Raw genomic sequence first — 23410 nt, forward strand, 5'->3', positions numbered from 1 at the left:
CCAGCCAGCACCCCTGGGACTCCCTCAGGGAAGTTTCAGGTCACGTGCTGCCAAGCAGTGCGTTCATATTCCTTCAGCCCTGCTGGCTGTTTACGTTTCATTATTCGGCCAGGTAAGGAAACGTTTGTGCTCCCCGCGTAAGGAAACATCAGAGAAGACAAAGGTTTGCACACAAAGGGCTTGGGGAGCGTTAACACACAGGACTTCGGGAGGCCTGGCCGCCAGGCCTCAGGACAGGCCAAGGCTGTGGCCCCTCCTCCCCTGCCCGGGCTCCGCCTCAGTTTCCCAGGAGCTTTAGGCAAACAGAAGTTCCAGGGCCGGCAGGATCAGAACCTGTATTCCCCGTACTCCCACTCCCTCGGTGAGTCCGCTGGACTGAGCACGGCTCGCAGACGTGCCAGTGGAAGGCTCCTCGGCCAGTCACTCTGGCCTGCACTGCGCCAGGAGCACCTCACTGCCTTGCGGTGAGCACTGCTCCTTCCTCAGGTCCCCTTTTAACTGTCCGTCACCCTGGCAGAAGCTGCCAGGACACCAGGTACCTCAGGGATCTCGAATCGGACGGGGGTGGGAGCAGGCATTAGAGGGCCTGGGCAGGTGGATGAGTGGCTACACTGAGTGGAAGGAGCTCGAAAACCGTTCACCAGAGCAGACGCAGATGGCCTGGCAGCAGGCCTGGCATGGCAGCTGGGCGTGCTGGTCAGTGAACAGCCACTGACTAGGCACCTCTGCCGGGTGCCAAACGCCACCAGGCACCGAGGGCCCAGGCTGCGGATCCCAGAGGAGAGGCCCTGTGCCCAGGCGGCTGTGGAGGCGGCCAAGAGAACAGGCGCCTCCCCTGCCAGAGAGGGGAATGACGGCTTCTCAGCAGAGCGGTCTGGCCCCTAAGAAAGAGGAAAAGCCAGCCTGGCAAGGGGAGGGCAGGCAGGACCAGACAGAGGGAGAGTGCGGCAAGGCCCATCAGGGACTTTCAGGAAACAGAAGTCCCTTCCTCAGGCTGGACCAGAGGCGCAGGGGAGAGAGATGGGAGCAGAGGCTGGAGGGGAGCAGGGTGAGACCCGGGGAGGCTCCCACGCCTGGTGAGGAGTTCAGGCCGCAGGACAAGGGAGGGCTGACAGACCGCTGACGGGACGGCACGGGGAGGGAGGGTGGGGTTCCTGGGGGAGCCAGGACTGGTGAGGGATGTTCTAGCAGAGGAAACCGTGAGATGAAGGGGGGTGGATGCAGGGGCAGAAGCACGATGGGACAGGGGATTTAAATGAACCCTGCTGGCAGCTGTCCAGCAAGAGGGCTGGGGCGGGGATGGATCAGGGAGGCCCGGGCAGAGGCCGCTGGGGTGCTGGGAGTGGCCTGAGCCAGGTGGTGGCTGTGGGGACAGAGAGGAGCGGAGGGACTGGGGAGGGACCTTGGAGGAGAACTGACAGGGCCTGTGGGTGGACGGGGAAGCTGAGGGGAAAGGGAAGCACCGGGATGCCTGGCCAGAGGGTCCTCACGGCCTGAGACACTGGCACCCCCTAGCCTAGGGAGTGGCTGCCCTCTGCCACTGACCGTGGGCCTGGGGCCTGATTTAAATGCAGTTTCTTCTCTGAGAAAGAGGGGGCAGGCTAGGACTTATGAGGCCAGTCCCGGAGCCCAGAAGAGGGTCTCCCACCAGGAGTGCTTGAACCCGAGAGTACCCATGGGTTCTGACCTGCGCCCTCGAGGGCTAGCTCGCCCATGTCGCCAGCCAGCTTCCGTACGCTTACGGCCTCGGAGTCTCCCTGGATGTCAGGGACTGCGTTCCGGCGGCCCGTCCGGTCACAGGAGATGAAGTCCGAGTAGGAGGACTCGACCTCCATCATGCCTGTCGCATCACTCTTCAGGCCTGTGGGGACAAGGGCAGGAGCGCAGAGGTAAACCCTGGTGCATCCTGCACAGGGGACTCAGCTTGGGGCCCAGCACTGATGTCTTTTGACAAACCGACAGTTATTGCCTTGCTCGCTGACAACAAAACAGAAAGCACAGAAAAGTAGAAAGAACAAACTAAGTCATGCATAATTTTATACCCCAAAAGCCACCACCAACGTTTTAAAGAACATCTTTTGTGTTTTCTCTAAGTAAAGTTCATGATAACTATCTATACATTTATCAACACCACGTACCAGGCACTGGCTAGGGGCCGCAGATGCAGCAACGAACAAGTCAGCCGTGGTCCTTGCCCTCAGGGAGCTGACAGTCTACTGGGTCATTTAGCGTAATTACCTAATACCTAAGTAATTACCACAGTGCTCCGGACTTCCAGGGAGAAGGCAGGGTACCAGAGTGACTACCAGGGCCTGACCAAGGCTTGGGGGTCAGGAAGTGACATTTTAGTCGAGAACCTAGGAGGAATAGATAGACAAGGAGTCTAGACAAGGAGTGAGGGGAAGAGCACGTATGAAGGCTCTGTGGAGCAAAGGCACAGTGGGATGGAAGAAACGTAAGTGCCGTGGGCTGGGGAACTGTGGGAGAGGGGCCAAGAGGATGCTGCTGAGTTGGGCAGGGGCCCGATCACATCTTCAATTTGGTCCCTGAGGGGTTGAGGCTCATGAATGTTCAGATTAACATTTTCAAAGATGACTCTGGCACCTAAGGTGAGCAGACCTGAATGGGGGCCAGCTAGGGGGCTCCTGCAAAAATTCAGGTGTGAGAAGATGGTGGGTGAAGCAGGGATGGAAGAAGGTATTGCATGCAAAGAGAAATCAAAAGAAAGGGGGAGTAGCAGTACTCATATGAGACGAAACAGACTTTAAAATAAAGGCTGTTATAAGAGACAAAGAAGGAAGGACACTACATAATGATCAAGGACTCAGTCCAAGAAGAATACATAACAATTGTAAATATGTATGCACCCAACATAGGAGCACCTCAATATATAAGGCAAATACTAACAATCATAAAGGGAGAAATCGACAGTAACACGATAGTGGGGGACTGGAACACCCCACTTTCATCAGTGGACAGATCATCCAGACAGAAAATCAATAAAGAAACACAGGCCTTAAATGACACATTAGACCAGATGGACTTAATTGATATCTATAGAGCATTCCATCCCAAAGCAGCAGAATATACATTCTTCTCAAGTGCACATGGAACATTCTCCAGGACTGACCACATGCTGGGCCACAAAGTGAGCCTCGGTAAATTTAAGAAAAGTGAAATCATATCAAGCATCTTTTCCGAGCACAATGCTATGAGATTAGAAATAAACTACAAGAAAAAAACTAAAAAACACAAACACATGGAGGCTACACAATATGCTACTGAACGACCAATGGATCACTGAAGAAATCAAACAGGAAATCAAAAAATACCTAGAGAAAAATGAAAGTGAAAGCACAATGATCCAAAACCTGTGGGTGCAGCAAAAGCAGTTCTAAGAGGGAAGTTGATAGCAATACAATCCTACCTCAAGAAACAGGAAACATCTCAAATTAACAACCTAACCTTACACCTAAAGCAACTAGAAAAAGAAGAACAAATAAAACCTACAGTTAGTAGAAGGAAAGAAATCATAAAGATCAGAGCAGAAATAAATGAAACTAAGAAAAAGAAAACAATATGAAACTAAAAGCTGGTCCTTTGAAAAGATAAACAAAATCTATAAACCTTTAGCCAGACTCATCAAGAAGAAAAGGGAGAGGACTCAAATCAATAAAATGAGAAATAAAAAAGGAGAAGTTACAACCGACACCACAGAAATACAAAGGATCTTAAAAGATTACTAACAGGGACTTCCCTGGTGGTCCAGTAAGACTCCGTGTTCCCAGTGCAGGGGGCCCGGGTTCGATCCCTGGTGAGGGAACTAGATCCCACATGCATGTTGCAATAGAGAAGCCCGCATGCCACAACTAAACATGCCACAACGAAGATCCCGCATACTGCAACTAAGACCCAGTACAGCCTAAAAAAGAAAGAAAAGGACTACTACAAGCAACTGTATGCCAATAAAACAGACAACCTGGAAGAAATGTACAAATTCTTAGAAAGATACAATCTCCCAAGACTGAACCAGGAAGAAATAGAAAATATGAACAGACCCATCACAAGTACTGAAATTGAAACTGTGATTAAAGAACTCCCAACAAACGAAAGTCCAGGACCCAATGGCTTCACAGATGAATTCTATCAAGCATTTAGAGAAGAGCTAACACCTGTCCTGAAACTGTTCCACAAAACTGCAGAGGAAGGAAAACTCCCAAACTCATTCTGTGAGGCCACTATCACCCTGATACCAAAACCAGACAAAGATACCACAAAAAAAGAGAAAATTACAGGACAATATCATTGATGAACACAGACATAAAAATGCTCAACAGAGACTTCCCTGGTGGTGCAGTGGTTAAGAATCTGCCTGCCAACACAGGGAACATGGGTTCGAGCCCTGGTCCGGGAAGATCCCACATGCTGTGGAGCAACTAAGCCCATGTGCCACAACTACTAAGCCTGCACTCTGGAGCCCACGAGCCACAAATACTGAAGCCCACCAGCCTACAGCCTCTGCTCCGCAACAAAGAGAAGCCACTGCTTGCCGCAACTAGAGAAAGCTCGCACGCAGCAACGAAGACCGAGTGCAGCAAAAGAAAAACAAACAAACAAACAAACAAACAAACCACCTCAACAAAATACTAGCAATCTGAATCCAGCAATACATTAAAAGGATCATACACCATGATCAAGTGGGATTTATCCCAGGGATGCAAGGATTTTTCAATATCAGCAAACCAATCAATGTGATAACACCACATCAACAAACTGAAGAATAAAAACCATATGATCATCTCAATAGATGCAGAAAAAGCTTTTAACGAAATTCAACACCCATTTATGATAAAAACTCTCCAGAAAGTGGGCTTAGAGGGAACATACCTCAACATAATAAAGCCATATATGACAAACCTACAGCTAACATCATACTCAACAGTGAAAAGCTAAAAGCACTTCCTCTAAGACCAGGAACAAGAAAGGATGTCCACTCGTGCCACTTTTATTCAACACAGTTTTGGAAGTCCAAGCTACAGCAATCAGAGAAGAAAAAGAAATAAAAGGAATCCAAATTGGAAAAGAGGAGGTAAAACTGTCACTGTTTGCAGATGACATGATACTATACATAGAAAATCCTAAAGACACTACCAGAAAACTACTAGAGCTCATCGATGAATTTGGTAAAGTTGCAGGTTACCAAATTAATACACAGAAATCTGTTGCATTTCTATGAACTAACAATGAAAGATCAGGAAGAGAAATTCAAGAAATAATCCCATTTACCACTGCATCAAAAAGAATAAAATACCTAGGAATAAACCTACCTACGGAGACAAAAGACCTGTACTCCGAAAACTATAAGATGCTGATGAAAGAAATCAAAGACAACACAAACAGATGGAAAGATATACCGTGTTCTTGGATTGAAAGAATCAATACTATCAAAATCACTATACTACCCAAGGCAATCTACAGATTCAATGAAATCCCTATCAAATCACCAATGGCATTTTTCACAGAACTAGAACAAAAAATCTTAAAATTTGTATGGAGACACAAAAGACCCCGAATAGCCAAGGCAATCATGAGAAAGAAAAATCAGGCTCCCTGACTTCGGACTATACTACAAAGCTATAGGCATCAAAACAGTATGGTACTGGCACAGAAATAGAAATATAGATCAATGGAACAGGATAGAAAGCCCAGAAATAAACCCACGCACCTGTGGTCAATTAATCTACGACAAAGGAGGCAAGACTATACAATGGAGGAAAGACAATCTCTTCAATAAATGGTGCTGGGAAAACTGGACAGCTACATGTAAACACATGAAATTAGAATACTCTATAACACTGTACACAGACATAAACTCAAAATGGATTAAAGACCTAAATTTGATACCAGATGCTGTAAAACTCTTAGAGGAAAACATAGGCAGAACACTCTCTGGCATAAATCGCAGCAATATCTTTTTTGATCCATCTCCCAGAGTAATGGAAATAAAAACAAAAATAAATGGGATCTAATTAAATTCAAAAGCTTTTGCACAGCAAAGGAAACCATAAACAAAATGAAAAGACAACCCACAGAATGGGAGAAAATATCTGCAAATGATGTCACCAACAAGGGATTAGTTTCCAAAATTTACAAACAGCTCATGTGGCCTAATATCATCAAAACAAACAACCCCATCAAAAAATGGGCAGAAGATCTAAGTAGACACTTCTCCAAAGAAGACATACAGATGAAGAGGCACATGAAAAGATGTTCAACATTGCTAATTATTAGAGAAATGCAAATCAAAACTATAATGAGATATCACCTCACACCAGTCAGAACGGCTATCATCAAAAAATCCACAAACAACAAATGCTGGAGAGGGTGTGGAGAGAAGGGAACCCTCCTACACTGTTGGTGGGAATGTAAATTAGTGCAGCCACTATGGAAAACAGTATGGAGGTTCCTTAAGAAACTAAAAATTGATCTACCATATGATCCTGCAATCCCACTCCTGGGCATGTACCCAGAGAAAGACATGGTCTGAAAGGATACATGCACCCCAGTATTCACTGCAGCACTGTTGACAATAGCCAAGACATGGAAGCAACCTAAATGCCCATCGACAGAAGAATGGATAAAGAAGATATGGTACATATATACAATGGAATATTACTCAGCCTTTAAAAAGAATGAAATAATGCCATTTGCAACAACATGGATGGACCTAGAGATTGTCATACGGAGTGAAGGAAGTCAGACAGAGAAAGAGAAATATCATATGATATCACTTATATGAGAATCAAAAAAGATACAAATGAACTTATTTATAAAACAGAAACAGACTCACAGATTTAGAGAACGAGCTTATGGTTACCAGGGTGGAAGGGTGGGGAAGAGGAATAGTTAGGGTGTTTGAGATTGACGTGTACACACTGCTATATTTAAAATGGATAGGACTTCCCTGGTGGCGCAGTGGTTAAGAATCTGCCTGCCAATGCAGGGGACATGGGTTTGAGCCCTGGTCCGGGAAGATCCCACATGCCATGGAGCAACTAAGCCCGTGTGCCACAACTACTGAGCCTGTGTTCTAGAGCCTGCAAGCCACAACTACTGAGCCTGCGTGCCACAACTACTGAAGCCTGCGCACCTAGAGCCCATGCTCCACAATAAGAGAAGCCACCGCAATAAGAAGGCTGCACACCGCAACAAAGAGTAGCCCTGGCTTGCTGCAACTAGAGAAAGCTTGCGTGGATCAACAAAGACCCAACGCAGCCAAAAAAATAATAAATAAATAAATAAAAACCTTACTTAAAAAAAAAGAAGAATTGTGCTGAAAACGGATAACCAACAAGGACCTACTGTACAGCACAGGGAACTCTGCTCAATATTCTCTAACAACCTAACTGGGAAAAGAATCTGAAAAAAACCCAGATACATGTATATGCATAACTGAATCACTTTGTTGTACACCTAAAACTAACACAACACTGTTAATCAACTATACTCCAATATAAAATTAAAAGTTAAAAAAAAAAACCAAAGATGGTGGGTGAAGGAAGGAGGTGGTGATGGACAGACACATTCTAGATGTAATCTGGAGGGTGAATCACCAGGACTTGGTGTTTGGCTGATGGAGAAGTGAGCTTTCTGACATGAATAAGTAGGTGGATGGAGGACGGTTCATGAGATGGGGGATGGATTGGGAGGAAAGACAGGAAATTAGGAGTTACTGCTACAGAGATGGTGGTTAATAGCCCTGCTGGTTGACTTTACAGCTGAGAGAGAAGAGAAGAGAACCACATATATAAAGAAGAGCCACATACATGTAGAGAAGGATTTGTGAGGTCACACTATAGCACACCGGATTTTATAGCTTACTGTTTGAAACTCCCTAAAGCATGTCATGAAGGTTCCCTCTGGATGATTTCTGTATACGCACCATGGCACCATGACATATCTGATGAGTCCCCTAGAAATGCACACAGAGGCACTTTCCCATTTTCCATCACTATGGATAGCACTAGGTCTTTATGTAAATATTTGTGCCTATGTCTAATTATTTCCTGAGAGTGTATTCCTAGAAGTAGAATTGCTAAGCTAAAGGGAAGGGTGAAATAATATTTAAGACACATTATTTTGATACATTTCCAAGTTGCTTTCCTGAATGACATAATGGTATTTATAATAACAGAAAAAGATGAGGAAATAAAACATAAATTCAGTTCTGTTCCTATTTATATTCCCACCAGCAGCCTGTAAGATTGCCGGTTTATCTGCACCCTTGTCAACAATGGGTATTGCTATTATATATATATATATATATATATATATATATTTTTAAAGGCTAATCTGCTAGGGGAATACGAGTATCTCTCTTTGAGCACCTATGATTTCCTGAAGGCAATCAAATCACACAAGTCAGGCCGTGGACTCTGGCCACTTGGCACACCCTGAGTTAGCGAGGGATGGGGGGGTCTAAGCCACTGGCTTGACCAGGAGCTCACAGTCCTCTAGGTGAGATGGGCCCAGCCAATTCCAGTTTTAGACACCCGTAGGTAAATGCCAATGCTCTTTATAGTATGAGGATGTTTACTGCACATCCTAGGTCAGTGACAGGGAAGCTCCCAAATGTCCCTCAAGAGGCCAGGCATTAAACGAATTATAAAATATTCACAAAAAAATACCCTGCACCAGATGGACCTGTACTGATGGCAAAGTGTCTGAGATAAACTGTTAATTGCAAAATGCAGGTTGCAAAACAACACCTTAAAGAAAACCCAGTTTCAACTCATACAACTCAACAACAAAAAAACAAACAACCCCATCAAAAAATGGGCAGAAAACCTAAATAGACATTTCTACGAAGAAGACATACAGATGGCCAACAGGCACATGAGAAGATGCTCAACGTTGCTAATTATTAGAGAAATGGAAATCAAAACTACAATGAGGTGCCACCTCACACCAGTCAGCATGGCCATCATTAAAAAGTCAACAAATAACAAATGCTGGAGAGGGTGTGAAGAAAGGGAACCCTCCTATGCTGTTGGTGGGAATGTAAGTTGGTGCAGCCACTATGGAAAACAGTATGGAGGTTCCTCAGAAAACTAATATGATCCATATATACAGCAATCCCTCTCCTGTGCATATATCCAGACAAAACTATAATTCAAAAAGATGCATGCACGCTTATGTTCATAGCAACACTATTCACAACAGCCAAGACATGGAAACAACCTAAATGTCCATTGACAGATGAATGGATAAAGAAATGATACATTTATACAATGGAATACTCCTCATCCATAAAGAACGAAATAATGCCATTTGCAGCAACATGGATGCAACTAGAGATTATCATACTAAGTGAAATAAGTCAGAAGGACAAACACTATATGATATCACTTATATGCAGAATCTAAAATATGACACAAATGAACCTATCTATGAAACAGAAGCATAGAGAACAGACTGGTGGTTGCCAAGGGGGAGGGGATTGGGGGAGGGATGGAGTGGGAGGCTGCGGTTAGCACATGTAAGCTATTATACACAGAATGGATAAACAACAAGGTCCTACTGTATAGCACAGGGAACTATATTCATTATCCTATGATAAACCATAATGGAAAAGAATATGAAAAAAGAATATATGTATAACTGAATCACTTTGCTGTACAGCAGAAATTAATACAACATTTTAAGTCTATACTTCAATTAAAAAAAAGAAAGAAAACCCAGTTTCTATGGGGAAAGATAGCAGATACGAGAAAAAAAACCTTGCCAAGTGTGGTACTTTGTGTCTAAGGGGAACTTTCACTTCTAAGACTACATTTTTATAATGGTAGTTTTTATAAGCCCAAGTTATCGTGCAACGCTTTCAGAAAGTAACTGACATTGGCAGGAAGCAGCTGGAAAGCAGCCAGGGTGGGGCTCAGTAACGTGTGTGCGCGCGCGCGCATTGTGTGAAAAGTGGGGCTAGCCGCTATGGAGGGCTGGACCACATCTCCCCACAACACCTAGCTCAGAAGAGACACCTGAAGAATAAACTAGGGGCACTCAAAGCTCAGACAGGGGAGACTGGGAGGCGGCCTGTAGTAGACAGAAAAGAACAAGAGACGTGACCTTGTGCTATGAACCTAGCTCTGCCACCAGACCCTGAGCAAGACTGCCCCTCTCTGGGCCTCTGTTTCCAGATCTGTAAAATAGAATAAAGGCGGGGCCAGAATTTGGTTTAAGGCAGCCCCCCCTCCAGCTCCAGCAGGGGGCGCACCCAGCCTATCTTTCTAGGCTGACTTGAGAGAAAGAAGTTGCCCTGGTTGTGTTTCCGGCTCTTTCTCAGCAAAAAAGACTGAACTCTCTGAAGTCCCAGAGGTGGTTCTTCTGTAGGTCACAGAAGTTTCACTTCTACACTCTCCCTCTGGGGAAACTGCTCAAAGCTTGAGAACAGGGCAGCGGCCTGTTGCAATAACAGCAGTAACACAGAATAAAAATTATGATGACAGTTCTAACAATAATCGTAAAGGTAACACTTATCAAGTCATCATGTTTTCCATACCTCGCTTACTAAATTGCCACAGCAGCCTCTGAGGTCTGCGAGGTGAGTTTATAACCACGACTTGGGAAGGTCTCGGGCGGACCCACACCTGCCGGTGGGAAGGAGACACTGGGCAGGCCACACCAGCTCCCGGGCCCCTTCTCCTCAGTCCTTTTCCTCCAACTAGGCCGTTGGCTCCATGAGAACTGGTATTCCTGTCTGGATTTTCACCAGACCAGACTGAAAGGCCTAATCCTGGCAGCTAATAACCATATGCTTCTGGCTGCTCCATCCTCAGATTCTCAACCAGGGCCTGGCAAAGAGCAGGTACTAAATAATTACTTGCCAAATTAAACCTGAATCTCTCTGTCTACCTATCTGTCTACCTTCCCTCCATCCCTCTTTCCCTATCTGTGGAAACCATAAAGTGACTCACTCCTTTGGCCAGTGGGAAAGGCCTCTGTCCGCTATAGATGGCTGTGCTGATGTTCTGGTCCAGGATCTCTAGCATCTGATACTGGGGATGGATGGAGTTACAGGCTCCATCTAAAAGGCCAGCTTCCTGCTGGAACTGACACCCTGGGGCTTTGGCTCCTGCCCTCGCCTGGCTGACCTTACAGGCTGCCCAGGGTAGGAAGCTGACTTTCCTGGCTTGGAGAGGGAAGCGTACCAAGCTCAAAGGCCAATGCTGCAAAAAACCAACCGTGGCCAGTGTGCACCGGCTGCCATCCCTATCCCCCCAGGGAAGACCAATTCCAAAGACAGGTCTGGGGGTGGGGTGTGTCTGGGGAGTTCTCTGACACACAGCACAAGCACACGATTTCATTTTTCTTCAACATTTGTATTCTTCCCTCACTCTCTGCTCTTAAAGTCAACAGCAAATGGGAAAATATAAGAAAGAATCCTCAGAGTTGGAAACTGCATCAGAAAACGGTAATTCTCAGACTCTGTTAAGGAGAGTATAAACGCCAGGACCTCTCTGAGAAGTGACTTAACATGATACATCAAGAAATCTCACCTTTTTTCATATCCTTGAGCCACTAAGTCAGCTTATAATACTTTTTTCTAAGAACGTAATCCATGTTGTGCATGAGGATAAATGTTTGAAGATGTTCATCACAGTATTACTTGTAATAGTCAAAAACTAAAGACACCAAAATGAGCTCCTAAGTGGGCATGTCACATGTCCTAAATGGACAATAGAGAAATATATACATATTTAACTGATTTGTATCTAAATGAAATACCATTCAGGTATTAAAATGTTTGTGAAGTTTTTAAGAGACGGGGAAATAGATTGTTCACATAGATTGTTAAATGAAGAATCTCAATGATATGATCACATATCAATATTATTTAATTAAATTATGAATGATTTTTAAATTTTCTGTGGTTTTTTTTTCAGTGAAAAAATGCACTTTATTTTTAAATTATTTCATTTTTGAATATGTGTGTGTATGGTATGAAACTCAAGAAGTATGAAAGGAGGGACTTCCCTGGTGGCACAGTGGTTAAGAATCCACCTGCCAATGCAGGGGACATGGGTTCGAGTCCTGGTCCGGGAAGATCCCACATGCCACGGAGCAACTAAGCCCGTGCGCCACAACTACTGAGCCTGTGCTCTAGAGCCCGCGAGCCACAATGACTGAGCCCGCATGCCACAACTACTAAGCCCGTGCGCCTAGAGCCTGTGCTCCGCAACAAGAGAAGCCACCACAGTGAGAACCCTGAGCACCACAACGAAGAGTAGCCCCCGCTTGCCACAACTAGAGAAAGCCCACTCACAGCAACGAAGATCCAACGCAGGCAAAAAAAAAAATATATAAATATATATATATATATGAAAGGAAAAAGAGTAAGAGCTCAGTGGCCTCCTTGGACTCAGACATCTTCCCCCCACGAGGCAAGCGCCTTCTTGTGTCCTCCCAAGATAATCCAGGCAACAAACATATTCCCTCCTGCCCTCCCTTCCTTCCTTCTTCTTTTATTTAAAACAAAAAGTTGGTTTCCATCTCGCTTTTTTCACTCAAAAATACTTCCTGGAAACAATTCCAGATCATCCTGAAGCCACTGCAGCACTGATTATATAAAAACTCTAGAAACAAACCCAAAGTCCTTATTCTACAAGATAACTTTTTATTTTCTATTGGTTGCATGGTGTCTGCTGTCTCACTGCTGTAGAGCAATTTAATGATTTCTTGAGTGATAAACTTTGGGGTTGTTTCCATAAAAGTAGAATTGCCACATTAAAGGATATGTAAATTTAAAAAGTTGAATAGAGCCAAATTTTCCTGCACAGCGGTTAATTCCCATTGGACATATGTGAGGAGCACTTTGCGGCACCACATTTTCATCAACCGTCTTTTCCCCCGAGTCTGAACGGTGAGAACAGTCCCCCGCTGTTTCAGCTTGTACTGCTCCTGTGTGTGCAACTGAGCATCTCTCCATGTGTATTTCCTTTTCTGTGCATTGTTTATTCAAATCCTTTTGCCCATTTTTCTATTAGATTGTAGCCCTTTTTCTTATTGATTTGTAGGAGTTATTTATGTATCAATATTAAGACAATTCGTCTTTTGCCTTAAGAGGCGTTACAAGTATTTTTTACTTGTTATTTATTCTCTGACTTTATTGCTGACATTTCTCCGCAAGCACACTTTTTCTGTTCATGTAGTCAAACTGATCCATATTTTACTTTTCGGTTTCCTGCTTCTGGATCATACTTGGAAATGTCTTTCCCATTCTGAGATTAGTAAAGAATCCTCTCTTGCTTATTTGTTGTACTTTCATGGCTTTATTTTTCATATGTAAAACTTTGATTGATCTGAAATTTATTTGCTATGAGGCATGAGTTAGAGATCGACCTTAATTAATTTTTTCCACTTATCTCAAAACCATTTGTGGAATCATCAAACTGAAAGGGCTCCCCGAGCTCATGGAGACAAGCCTCTCGTTAATAGCTCGGGAAAGTGAGGTTCAGAAAGGGAGAGGGACTTGCCCAAAGTTCTTGATCCAGGAGTCCGACCTCCTGGTCCAGAGCTCTTCCTCCCACACCTTACTGCACCCCCGGGAGTCCCCAGCAACAGGACAAATCTCTCAGGGGGTGTGCGGTTGGAAGGAGGCATCTAGTGCTGGCGTGCAGCCCGGCGTCCCTGTTTACTAGCTTGGAGACCTTGGACAACTGCCTTCATTTTTCTGGATCCCAGTTTCCTCCTCAGCAACGTGGGGGTCACAATAACTAACCTCCTGCTCAGGGGGCTCTTGTGAAGGCAATGGGACAATGTGCTCGCAAAGAGTCTGACAAGATGTGTGGAAAGGAAGAGGCGCGCGATTAATAAGTCATCACTATGGTCCATTCTCACTGGGTGACTTATCAGTAAAACTGTCCTACTGACACTTTCTTTCAACTTCTTTGTTTTTACTGTTTAGTGGTGCATAGAAGGCCAAAACTTACACTTCTTTCTTTTGTGCTTTACGGTGCTGAGTGAATATAAGTTCCACAAAAGTGGCGCCCTGGCTGACATGTGTACTGCTATATCCGAAAGGCCTAGCACAGAGTTGAAGCCCAATGAATATTTAATGAATGACTAAATAATAGAAGATGGTCTAGATTCCAGGGGCGAGCACAGGCTGTGCAGCCCTGCATTATAACAGTGGCCAAGAGGTCTGGCTCAATCTCCGTGCAGCAGGGTGAGCCCACAGCTTCCTTTTCCCCATCTGAATAATAAGGTTGAAATATGATCTCTAAATCTCTTCCAGTCCAGACATTTCATTCATTCATTCATTCGCTCACTGTTTACTGAGCACTTTTTATATGCCAGGCACTATGCCAGGTATGGGGTACACACTGGAGACTAAAAAGACATTTACAATGTGATAACAGAAAAAGGCACGGGAAATCAAAACTACAATGAGGTATCACCTCACACCAGTCAGCATGGCCATCATCAAAAACCCCACAAATAATAAATGCTGGAGAGGGTGTGGAGAAAAGGGAACCCTCCTACACTGTTGCTAGGAATGTAAGTTGGTGCAGCCACTGTGGAAAACAGTATGGAGGTTCCTCAGAAAACTAAAAACAGAACTACCATATGATCCAGCAATCCCACTCCTGGGCATATATCCAGATAAAACTATAATTCAAAAAGATATATGTACCCTTATGTTCATAGCAGCACTATTCACAATAGCCAAGACATGGAAACAACCTAAATGTCCACTGACAGATGAATGGATAAAGAAGATGTGGTACATATATACAATGGAATACTACTCAGCCATAAAAAAGAATGAAATAATGCCATTGGCAGCAACATGGATGAACCCAGAGATTATCATACTAAGAGAAGTAAGTCTGACAGAGAAAAATACCATATGATATCACTTATATGTGGAATCTAAAATAATGATACAAATGAACTTATTTACGAAACAGAAATAGATGCACAGACACAGAAAACAAACTTATGGTTTCCAAAGGGAAAAGGGGGGGAGGAATAAATTTGGAATTTGGGATTAGTAGGTACACACTACTATACATAAAATAGATAACCAACTAGGACCTACTGTATAGCATAGGGAATTATATTCAGTATCCTGTAAAATACTATAATGGAAAAGAATCTGAAAAAGAACATATATATATATATATATATATATGACAATCACTTTGCTGTACACCTGCAATACTGTAATTCAACTATACTTCAATTAAAAAAAAAAGAGAGAGAGAGAGGCAATTGAACAGGTAAAGGAATCTATCATCGTGGATTGTGGTGAGTGCTGTGGAAGAAGAGAACAGGTTTCTCTGTGTGTGCACGGTTCAGTTAAGGCTGTATGGTCAGGGAAGGCCTCCTTAAGGATGTGACCTAGGGCTGAGATCTACAGAAAAGCTGGATAGAGGGTGATCCAGGCAGAGTCAACAGCCAATGTGGGTCTAAGTGACCTAACACCTCCTATCTCAGTTTGAGCCCTATGCGATGCTCAAGAGTGATGTTCTGTTACTCTTCCTCATCTTCGGGAGGTTTGGGGGCCTTCCCAGGGTGAGGTATTTGACCCTGAATGCCTGGGAGGAAAAAGAAGAGCCCTTATGTTCAGCTTCCCAGACCCTCAGTGGCCCAGGATCAGAGGCTGCGCTCTCGCAGGTGCTTGCCCTGGGCGCTGTCGGGTTTCCCCACGGGACTCGGTCTTCTCCCTTCTGTTTTTATTCTCCCCCCAGCTCTGTAAACTGATGAGGTCCCAACCTCTGCCAAGAGCTACATGGTCTGTTCCAAGCCTGCAGCTTAGTCCTCATTGCTCAGGCAGATTCCATGACAGCACCAAATTGTTTTCCAAATATACCAGAAAGGTCATTTCCTGTTTGGTTTTTTTTTCCTTTTTAAAAAATTAAATATTTGCAGACACCATACAAATCAGAAAGCAGACCATTTTGCAATGGACACAGAGCACAGAGTGGGACTTGGTGCCCTGGGACAGGCCTCCCGAGGGGTGGGCAATATGCTTTCTAAGGCTTCTCCGAGGGAAGAAAGGGCCGTGGAAACCTGATGGAAATACCGGGGCCTCCTCAAACTCAGAGGGAAGAGGCTTTTCTCTGTGATGGGCAGCCAGACCCACAGAGGCACTGAGGCGGGTAAAGAAGTCAGGGCCCCGGACTGAGCACATCCCAGAAGCTGGGAAAGGGCAGGACAGCTGGTCCCGGCTACGTGCGGCCTGCTGGGGACCGGCCCAAGCTCTATCTAGTCCCTTAGGGACACCCCCAGAGCAAAGTCGCCAGAGAGGAACCTGTCTCCTGCCAGGGCAGGACCTGATGCCCGAGAGAGGGGACCCCAGTGAGGCCTCCTTTGGAGGCAGTTGGGCAGGACCTTGGCCTCTGCACCCACGGGGCCAGAGACACGCAGCCCCGGGGGCAGACGGTGGGGAGTCCTGCTTTGGGAGGCCGCCAGGTGGGAGGAAAGGGCAGGGTCCCCATGGACGCCCTTCTTCTCAGATCTTCTCAGAGCACTCTCCTCCAGGGCCTGCAGGCCCCACCCCCGCTGCACCTCCTCCAGCCTGTCGGGCCACTTCCTAACCTCCTGCACGCGGCGCCTCCTCTGTCAGGGGCCCTGGTGACCCCTCCCTCACCCCCCCACCGGGACCAGGCCTGCGTCCTCTTCTCTATCTGCCCCCTGGGGGGGTTCTCACCCTTTGCCTTAATAGTCTGTGTTGATGATTCCCACAGAGCCCCAAGCCTCTCTTAAGAGCTCTAGATGTGCAGCCTAACTGCCTACTTCGCCTTTCCCTTGGACATCTCCCCAGCGTTTCCAACTTCACAAGTTCAGTCACAAGCCTGCTCCCCCCAGCCTCCCTGAGCTCAGGGCCGGCACCCGCTGTACAGGCTGCTCAAGCTGGAAACCTGGGGCCATCACTCATGTCCAATCCGTCACCGGGTCCCGTCGTTTCTACTTGCAGAAGAGAGCCTGAACTTGGCCCCTCTCCCCTCCACGTGCACCACCTGGTCACCACCGTTTCTCAGCTGCACCCCTGGTAGTGTCTCCTCACCACCTCCCTGCTCCCCTCTTGCCCTCGACCCAAGTCTGTGTTCTCCACAAGGGCCAGGGTGATGTTTGCACATCAGACACTGGGTCATGTGGTTCCCCTGCTTCATTCAACCTTTGATGCTTTTCCACTCCACATCTGGCAAAATCCAAACTCTACACCAGCCCCTGACATCCTGCTCTGATCTGGCCCTGCCTCCTTCTGCGACCTTTTGTCTCATTTCCATTTTCTTCTTGGCCCATTTTGGTCTTTAATTCCTCAACCCAGCTCTTCCTGACCTCAGGGCCTTCATGAGACTGTTTATTCTGCCTGGAACATTCTCTGTCACTCTGCTCTTTACAGAGCCTCTTAAGTGGATTCCTGGCCCTGCCTTTTCAAATGGCCCTGCTCTGGGACACTGGCACGGGGGCCCTACAGGTCGCGAGGCCTCCAGAGCCCCTGTGCCCACCGCTACTGCATATTGACTGAGCAACTGGAGTCTTGCGTGGTGCGGTGACACAGCAAGGGCTTGGGGTCGCTCAGCTTCTGTCCCTAGAGCTGTCTCACTAGCCACAGAGTCCTCGTCTATAAAATGGGGGTGTGACAACTGCCTGGAAAGGTGGTTTGGGGCAACAATCAGAGCCAGCATTTACAGCGTCCTGACTGCATGCCGCACTAAGCATCTCTTTTTTTTTATGATTTTTTGGCTGCGTTGGGTCTTCGTTGCTGCGCGAGGGCTTTGTCTAGTTGCGGTGAGCGGGGCCTACTCTTTGTTGCGGTGTTCGGGCTTCTCATTGCGGTGGCTTCTCTTGTTGCGGAGCATAGGCTCTAGGCTGCGCGGGCTTCAGTAGTTGCAGCATGTGGGGTCAGTAGTTGTGGCTCGTGGGTTTAACTGCTCCGCAGCATGTGGGATCTTCCCAGACCAGGGATCGAACCCGTGTCCCCTGCATCGGTAGGTGGATTCTTAACCACTGTGGCACCAGGGAAGTCCCACTGCTAAGCATCTTTCAGGCTTTATCTCATTTAATTTTACAGCAATTCCCTGAGGTAGAAAGCATTAATCATTTCTGTCCTACAGAGGAGGAAGCTGAGGTATAGAGAGGCTAAGTACTTACCCAAGGTCCTATTATCCACTGAGTATGGGGCAGGAGTGAGCCTGTACTATTAGGCCAGGAAGCGTAGAAATGAATTACCATCATGCCTAGCAGGCAGAAAGGGTTTGTTAAAAACTGTCCACTCGGGCTTCCCTGGTGGCACAGGGGTTAAGAATCCACCTGCCAATGCAGGGGACATGGGTTCGAGCCCTGGTCCAGGAAGATCCCACATGCCGTGGAGCAACTAAGCCCGTGCACCACAACTACTGAGCCTGCGCTCTAGAGCCCACGAGCCACAACTACTGAAGCCCGCGCACCTAGAGCCCGTGCTCCGCAACAAGAGAAGCCACCGCAATGAGAAGTCCGTGCACCACAACGAAGAGTAGCCCCCGCTCGCCGCAACTAGAGAAAGCTGGCGCACAGCAACGAAGACCCAACTCAGCCAAAAATAAATAAGTAAAATAAATAAATGTATTAAAAAACCAAAAAAACAAAACTGTCCACTCCCTTTTCTCCCCTTTTTTCTCCTCTATCCCCAACCTCATAATAAGGCATTTCTGAAGGAAGGACAAGAAAGCAATAAAGTCCTAAGAAAATATTCTACAATGCTGGCTAAAGCATATACCCAGATGCATTTTACCCAAGCTTAAGCAAAATCCTGTTTAGAATTTCCAGCTATTATTTTAAAATCTTAAGAATCTCTTCAGTGATGTTGGGTTGATTCTCTGTCTGCCACCAAATTCTAATTTTTCTTATTTAACTTTGAAAAAAACAAGTATTTGGGGGTACGCATTTTATAACCCTGTTATCTCCCCCTGTGGCTGGGCAGTGTTAGCACTTCACGTAGGGCTGGGGGCTGGGCATTTGGGACAGCGATACAAACTCTTCAATCCGTGAAAGTCTGTGCTTCTATGGAGGTGTCTGGAAAGAGGCAGAATACTCCAACAGAATTGCTGCTTGAGGACCAGGCTTACTGAGCCTACCCAGGTCTTCTGCTGTTCACACATTACCTAAACTTGGTGAGGGCTCAGCTAAAATGCAAGGTTCCCAGAGAAAGGCAGTCCCTGTCATAATGTGGAAGGAGGGCTGGAGAAGGGAAAGTGAGATCACTTCCAGGCAGGCTGGCCAAAGGTCCAGGGTCTGGACTGAGCTCCAGCTCTGCCGATGCCAGGCCAGGTGGCTCTGGGCAAGGTCCTTCCCCCTTAGACCTCGGGGGTCTCAAGTGTAGAATGAAGAGGTAAGCTGGGCATCTCTGTGATGTTTTTGAAACACATCTGCAAAGTCTTTGACATTCCTCCTATCAAGAGGTGAAGTGTAATTTGTATCCTCTTGAATGAGCTGGCCATAGCGACTTGCTTCTAACTAACAGACTGCAACAGACATGACTTCCAAGATGGAGTTAGAAAAGGTGTCACAGCTTCTACCTGGCTCTCCCTCGGGACACTTGTCTTTGGAGCTGCATGTAGGATACCTGAGGCTGCCATTCTTTGAGAAAGCCCAAGCCAGCCCCATGAAGTGACCACATGGAAAGGTCCTGAGACGGCATGGAGAGAGATGCAGCAGGCAGCCCCTAGCTGCGCTGGTCCCTAGCTGTTCCAGCACATGCCACTACCCACAGGAAAAAGCACAAAAAATAATACATTACTGCTGTCGTTTTAAACCACTAAGTATTGGGGGTGATGTGTTATGTGGCAGTGGGTAAACAGAGTGATCTCTAATGTTACTTCCAGCTCGGGGTCCCTCTACAGTTCCTCTAGAAGTCTATGGAAAGCGTGCCCCAAAGCCGCTGGGGAGAATGAAAAGAAGCAAGATATTATCTCTATAATATCAATTCATTCATCCATTCATGCATGAACTTTTACTGATCACTCAGTGTGTACCAGGCTTGGGACTAGATGCTACAGATACAAAAACAGTGAGACAGCAGGGGCCCTTGAGGGACATTCACGGTCTAGTTAGGGAGGTCGACCCAAACACGCATAATTCTTAATCAAGCATTGGGGGCAGGGGCGCACATATCAGAATTCTGGAATCACTGGGGAACAGCTTCAAACTATACCCCTTGCCTCCCTCAGGGATCCTAATAAATGCCAGGCGGGGAATGTGGTGTGTGCTTACTAGCCAATAGCACTGCGCTTGTCAGCCTCTGTTACCGATGGAAGATTGTCATGGCCCACACATGTAACAAGAGCACAAAGAGTTTAGGGACCACTGCGGTATATGAATCTTTTAAAACTTTAAGGATCTTTAAAAAGCTTGGTTATTAAGGGCTGTAACAATAAGATGTACAAGGCAGAGCGGGGCTCAGGAGTCCAGGCACTAACTTTAAGGAAATGACTCCCTCCCCTCCTTCATATTTATTGCTCACTGGGCACCGGGGATTCAGCAACGAATAAAACAGACCCTCTGCCCTCATGAAGCTAGAATTCTATTGGAGCGACCCATACTAAGGAACAAGAGGGACACGGGTGCAGGGACCTGAAGCGGGGAGAGCAGGCAGATACCTGGGAAAGTGGGCCAGGCAGAGGGGACAGCATGCAAGAGGCGGGGCCTGCCTGGTGTCCAGAAAGAGGGCAAGGAGGCCACAGGGCTGGGGTGCAGCAAGTGGGGAGAGAGAAGGCTGACGGTGGCCGGGACCTTCCAGGGTCCTGGAGGACAAGAGTTGACTCGGAGTTTTGCTCTGATTTGACTTTACCCTTTCTGTGGCATTTCCAAATGAATGCTGTAACGCTTTCCTTCCACGCCAGTTCTCAGAGCCTCCCTCTAGTGCAGGGGGAGTTAGGCCTGGGGGTAGTAAGGGCGTCTCTAGTTGGGGCCCTCCCGTCTTAAACCAAAGGAGAAACAAAGTTCGCCTGCCATTCCTCCTGCCGCCGGACAGAAGCAGAGCCCACAATCCACACAACACAACACAGAAGATTACTAATGAAGTAAGCCTCCCTTGGAACCGGGAAGAACAACATGTCTGCAAGCCGGGAACCATCCGACTGGAGCAGAGTACAGATTCCCCTGTGCCTTCGGCCCACGTAACCACAGTCTGCACTGGACCCCAGCCCCTCGGTTTAGTATTCCAGCCCTCTGCCCCCTACCTCCAGGCACTGGGTCTTCAAGTGACAGCCAGCCCCCAGGCCCAGTGTCCTCTTCCCTGACCCAGCAGAAAAGATAAGGGCTCCCTGCTTTGCCACCATACAGGTGCTGATACACTTGTCCCATACCTGCCCTCTCAACTGGTTCTAGAAGGATAGGCACCCTGACTCTCTTGTCACTGTATCCCCAGCAAACAGCACAGTTCATGATGCGTGGAAGATGCACAATAAATATATCCACATGAATGCGTTAACGAACAAAATAAGAACTGAAGAACATTTGCACTCTCAAGCCAGTGATGAAAACCACCATACGAGCGCTGGCTCCTGACCAAACAAACAACAATGATAAGAATAAAATAAAAACGGCTACCAATTATGGGTGTATATGTTATGCATCAGATATGGTAAGAAATGCTTTCCATATCATCCTATTTTCGCTTCCCTGTAGCCCTGCACAATTAGATCCCTTTTACACACAGCGAAGATGTACCGGAGCCCCCGATTCACACCCAGGCCTGGCTGGCTCCTAGGCCCGAGGCCTCAAAGGTGGAGCCTCTCTTTGGCTCAGGAAAGCAGAGGATGTGGGAGCCGAGGACAAGGCGAGCTTAAAGGGGCGAAAGTGGCAGGAGGGTCTGATTGGGAGAAGAAAGGGAGGTTCTCCTTGGTCTTTATACCTGTCTCCACCTGGTCGCCTGACCTGCTAGGGTTCTGCTCCAGCTCTGAGAATCACAGAATGTTCCTTCACTCCTTCAGTCATTCATTCAACACTTACTAAGTACAGACTCTTCCCAGCACTGGTACTGAAGGTACTTTGGGAAGCACTGCATTACTTAACCCTCATAATGGACAGCCTGTGGCTCAGAGAAGTTGCGGGGATCACCCCAGGTCCTCTAAGCAGTCAGTGACCAAATCAGGCCTTGAACCTGGGTTTCCTCATCCCCGACTCCTCGCACATTCTTCAGGATGGGTGCATTCTGGGGACGGCTCTGTCTCGATGTGGGTGACACTGCATATGTCTCATCCCCATCAGAGAACTGTTCTGTTACCAAACTCCCTGCCCCTCTGGCTTGTCTCAGTGCAAATGGCTCTGCCCACCTGGGCCTAATAAGGCCACGCACTGTACTAATAAGGAGAAGGAGCTTTCAGAATGACTGCCTGAGCACCCACCACAGTGCCAGGTGCAGAGCGCCTAATAAATGTTTTCAAAAAGAACGACTGAATGAATGAGTCAGGAGAGATACACAGTGGATCTGCTAAAGTGACAAGAGTTCAAGAGAGCATGTGGTTGTACATCCTCTGAGTGTCTGATGGGATCCTGTCCTGAATTTCAGAGTGACGGGCAACTACATGAGTGCCCTTCACTTTGACAACTAGAGCCAGGCAGACACAGAAGCAAGCCAGGGATTCCAATGGCAGAAAAAAGATCCTATGCTGAACCACCACTGGTTCTGCCACCAATGGAGAAATGCGGCCCCACGAACCCATCATTGTTTTACAGCTACTCGCTGAGAAGAGCGCGTTTGACAGGTGACGTTGACAAGTGGAAATTACTCAGAAACAAACTTGTCTCTTGCCTATGTCAACCCTAAATTTGGGCATATCAAAGACATGCTTGTAGCTTCTTAGCTAATAAAGCCATTTATAAAATACATTAGAGTCAAATTTCATTTGTCTAATTATTCCTCAGGGAATGACTCACACCAGATCACCAAGATTCCCACACTGTTACTCCTTTAAGTATCAAAACCTTATGTGGAGACAGAAAGCAGATTAGTGGTTGCCTAGGACTGGGGAGGGTTGGGGGCTTGGGAGGGTGATGAGTTAAGGGTGTGGGATTTCTTTTGGGGGGAATGAAAATGTTCTAAAACTGATTATGGTGACAGATTCACAACTCTGTGAATATACCGAAGGCCAATGAACTGTAGACTTTAAATGGGTGAATTGTGTGGTATGTGAATTATATTTCAATGAAGCTTATCTGAATTACAAAGGAGAGAAATTCTTCTCAGGTATTGCACTAACGCATTAGTGTATTACCCACTAACCTTTTCTTAATGATTTAAGATCAGTGCTGTGTGCATAGTTTTTCATATCTGGTATAACACGGCAATGTTCTTAGTATTATTATAAGATACAGGACAGTTTGCCCTACACTAAACAGCCCCATATTTTTTCTGCTTTAT

At 46.5% G+C, this 23410-nt stretch overlaps 1 protein-coding gene across 15 annotated transcripts in view; it reads right to left on the minus strand.

The window, feature by feature from the left end:
- PKIG (cAMP-dependent protein kinase inhibitor gamma) overlaps positions 1-23410 on the minus strand; it is a 102277-nt gene that overhangs the window by 2813 nt on the left and 76054 nt on the right. For all 15 annotated transcript variants that reach the window (XR_003427054.1, XM_027078245.1, XM_027078242.1 and 12 more), the window contains one exon: positions 1688-1861. Coding sequence is in view for 14 of the 15 variants with exons in the window: in XM_027078245.1 (XP_026934046.1) it covers positions 1688-1838 (151 nt within the window). In the remaining variant the exon portion in view is untranslated. The remainder of the gene's footprint in view (positions 1-1687; positions 1862-23410) is intronic.

The sequence above is a fragment of the Aethalodelphis obliquidens genome, unplaced genomic scaffold, assembly GCF_003676395.1.
Source record: "Aethalodelphis obliquidens isolate GAN/ISIS:26980383/991018 unplaced genomic scaffold, ASM367639v1 scaffold42, whole genome shotgun sequence".
Lineage (NCBI taxonomy): Eukaryota > Metazoa > Chordata > Mammalia > Artiodactyla > Delphinidae > Aethalodelphis > Aethalodelphis obliquidens.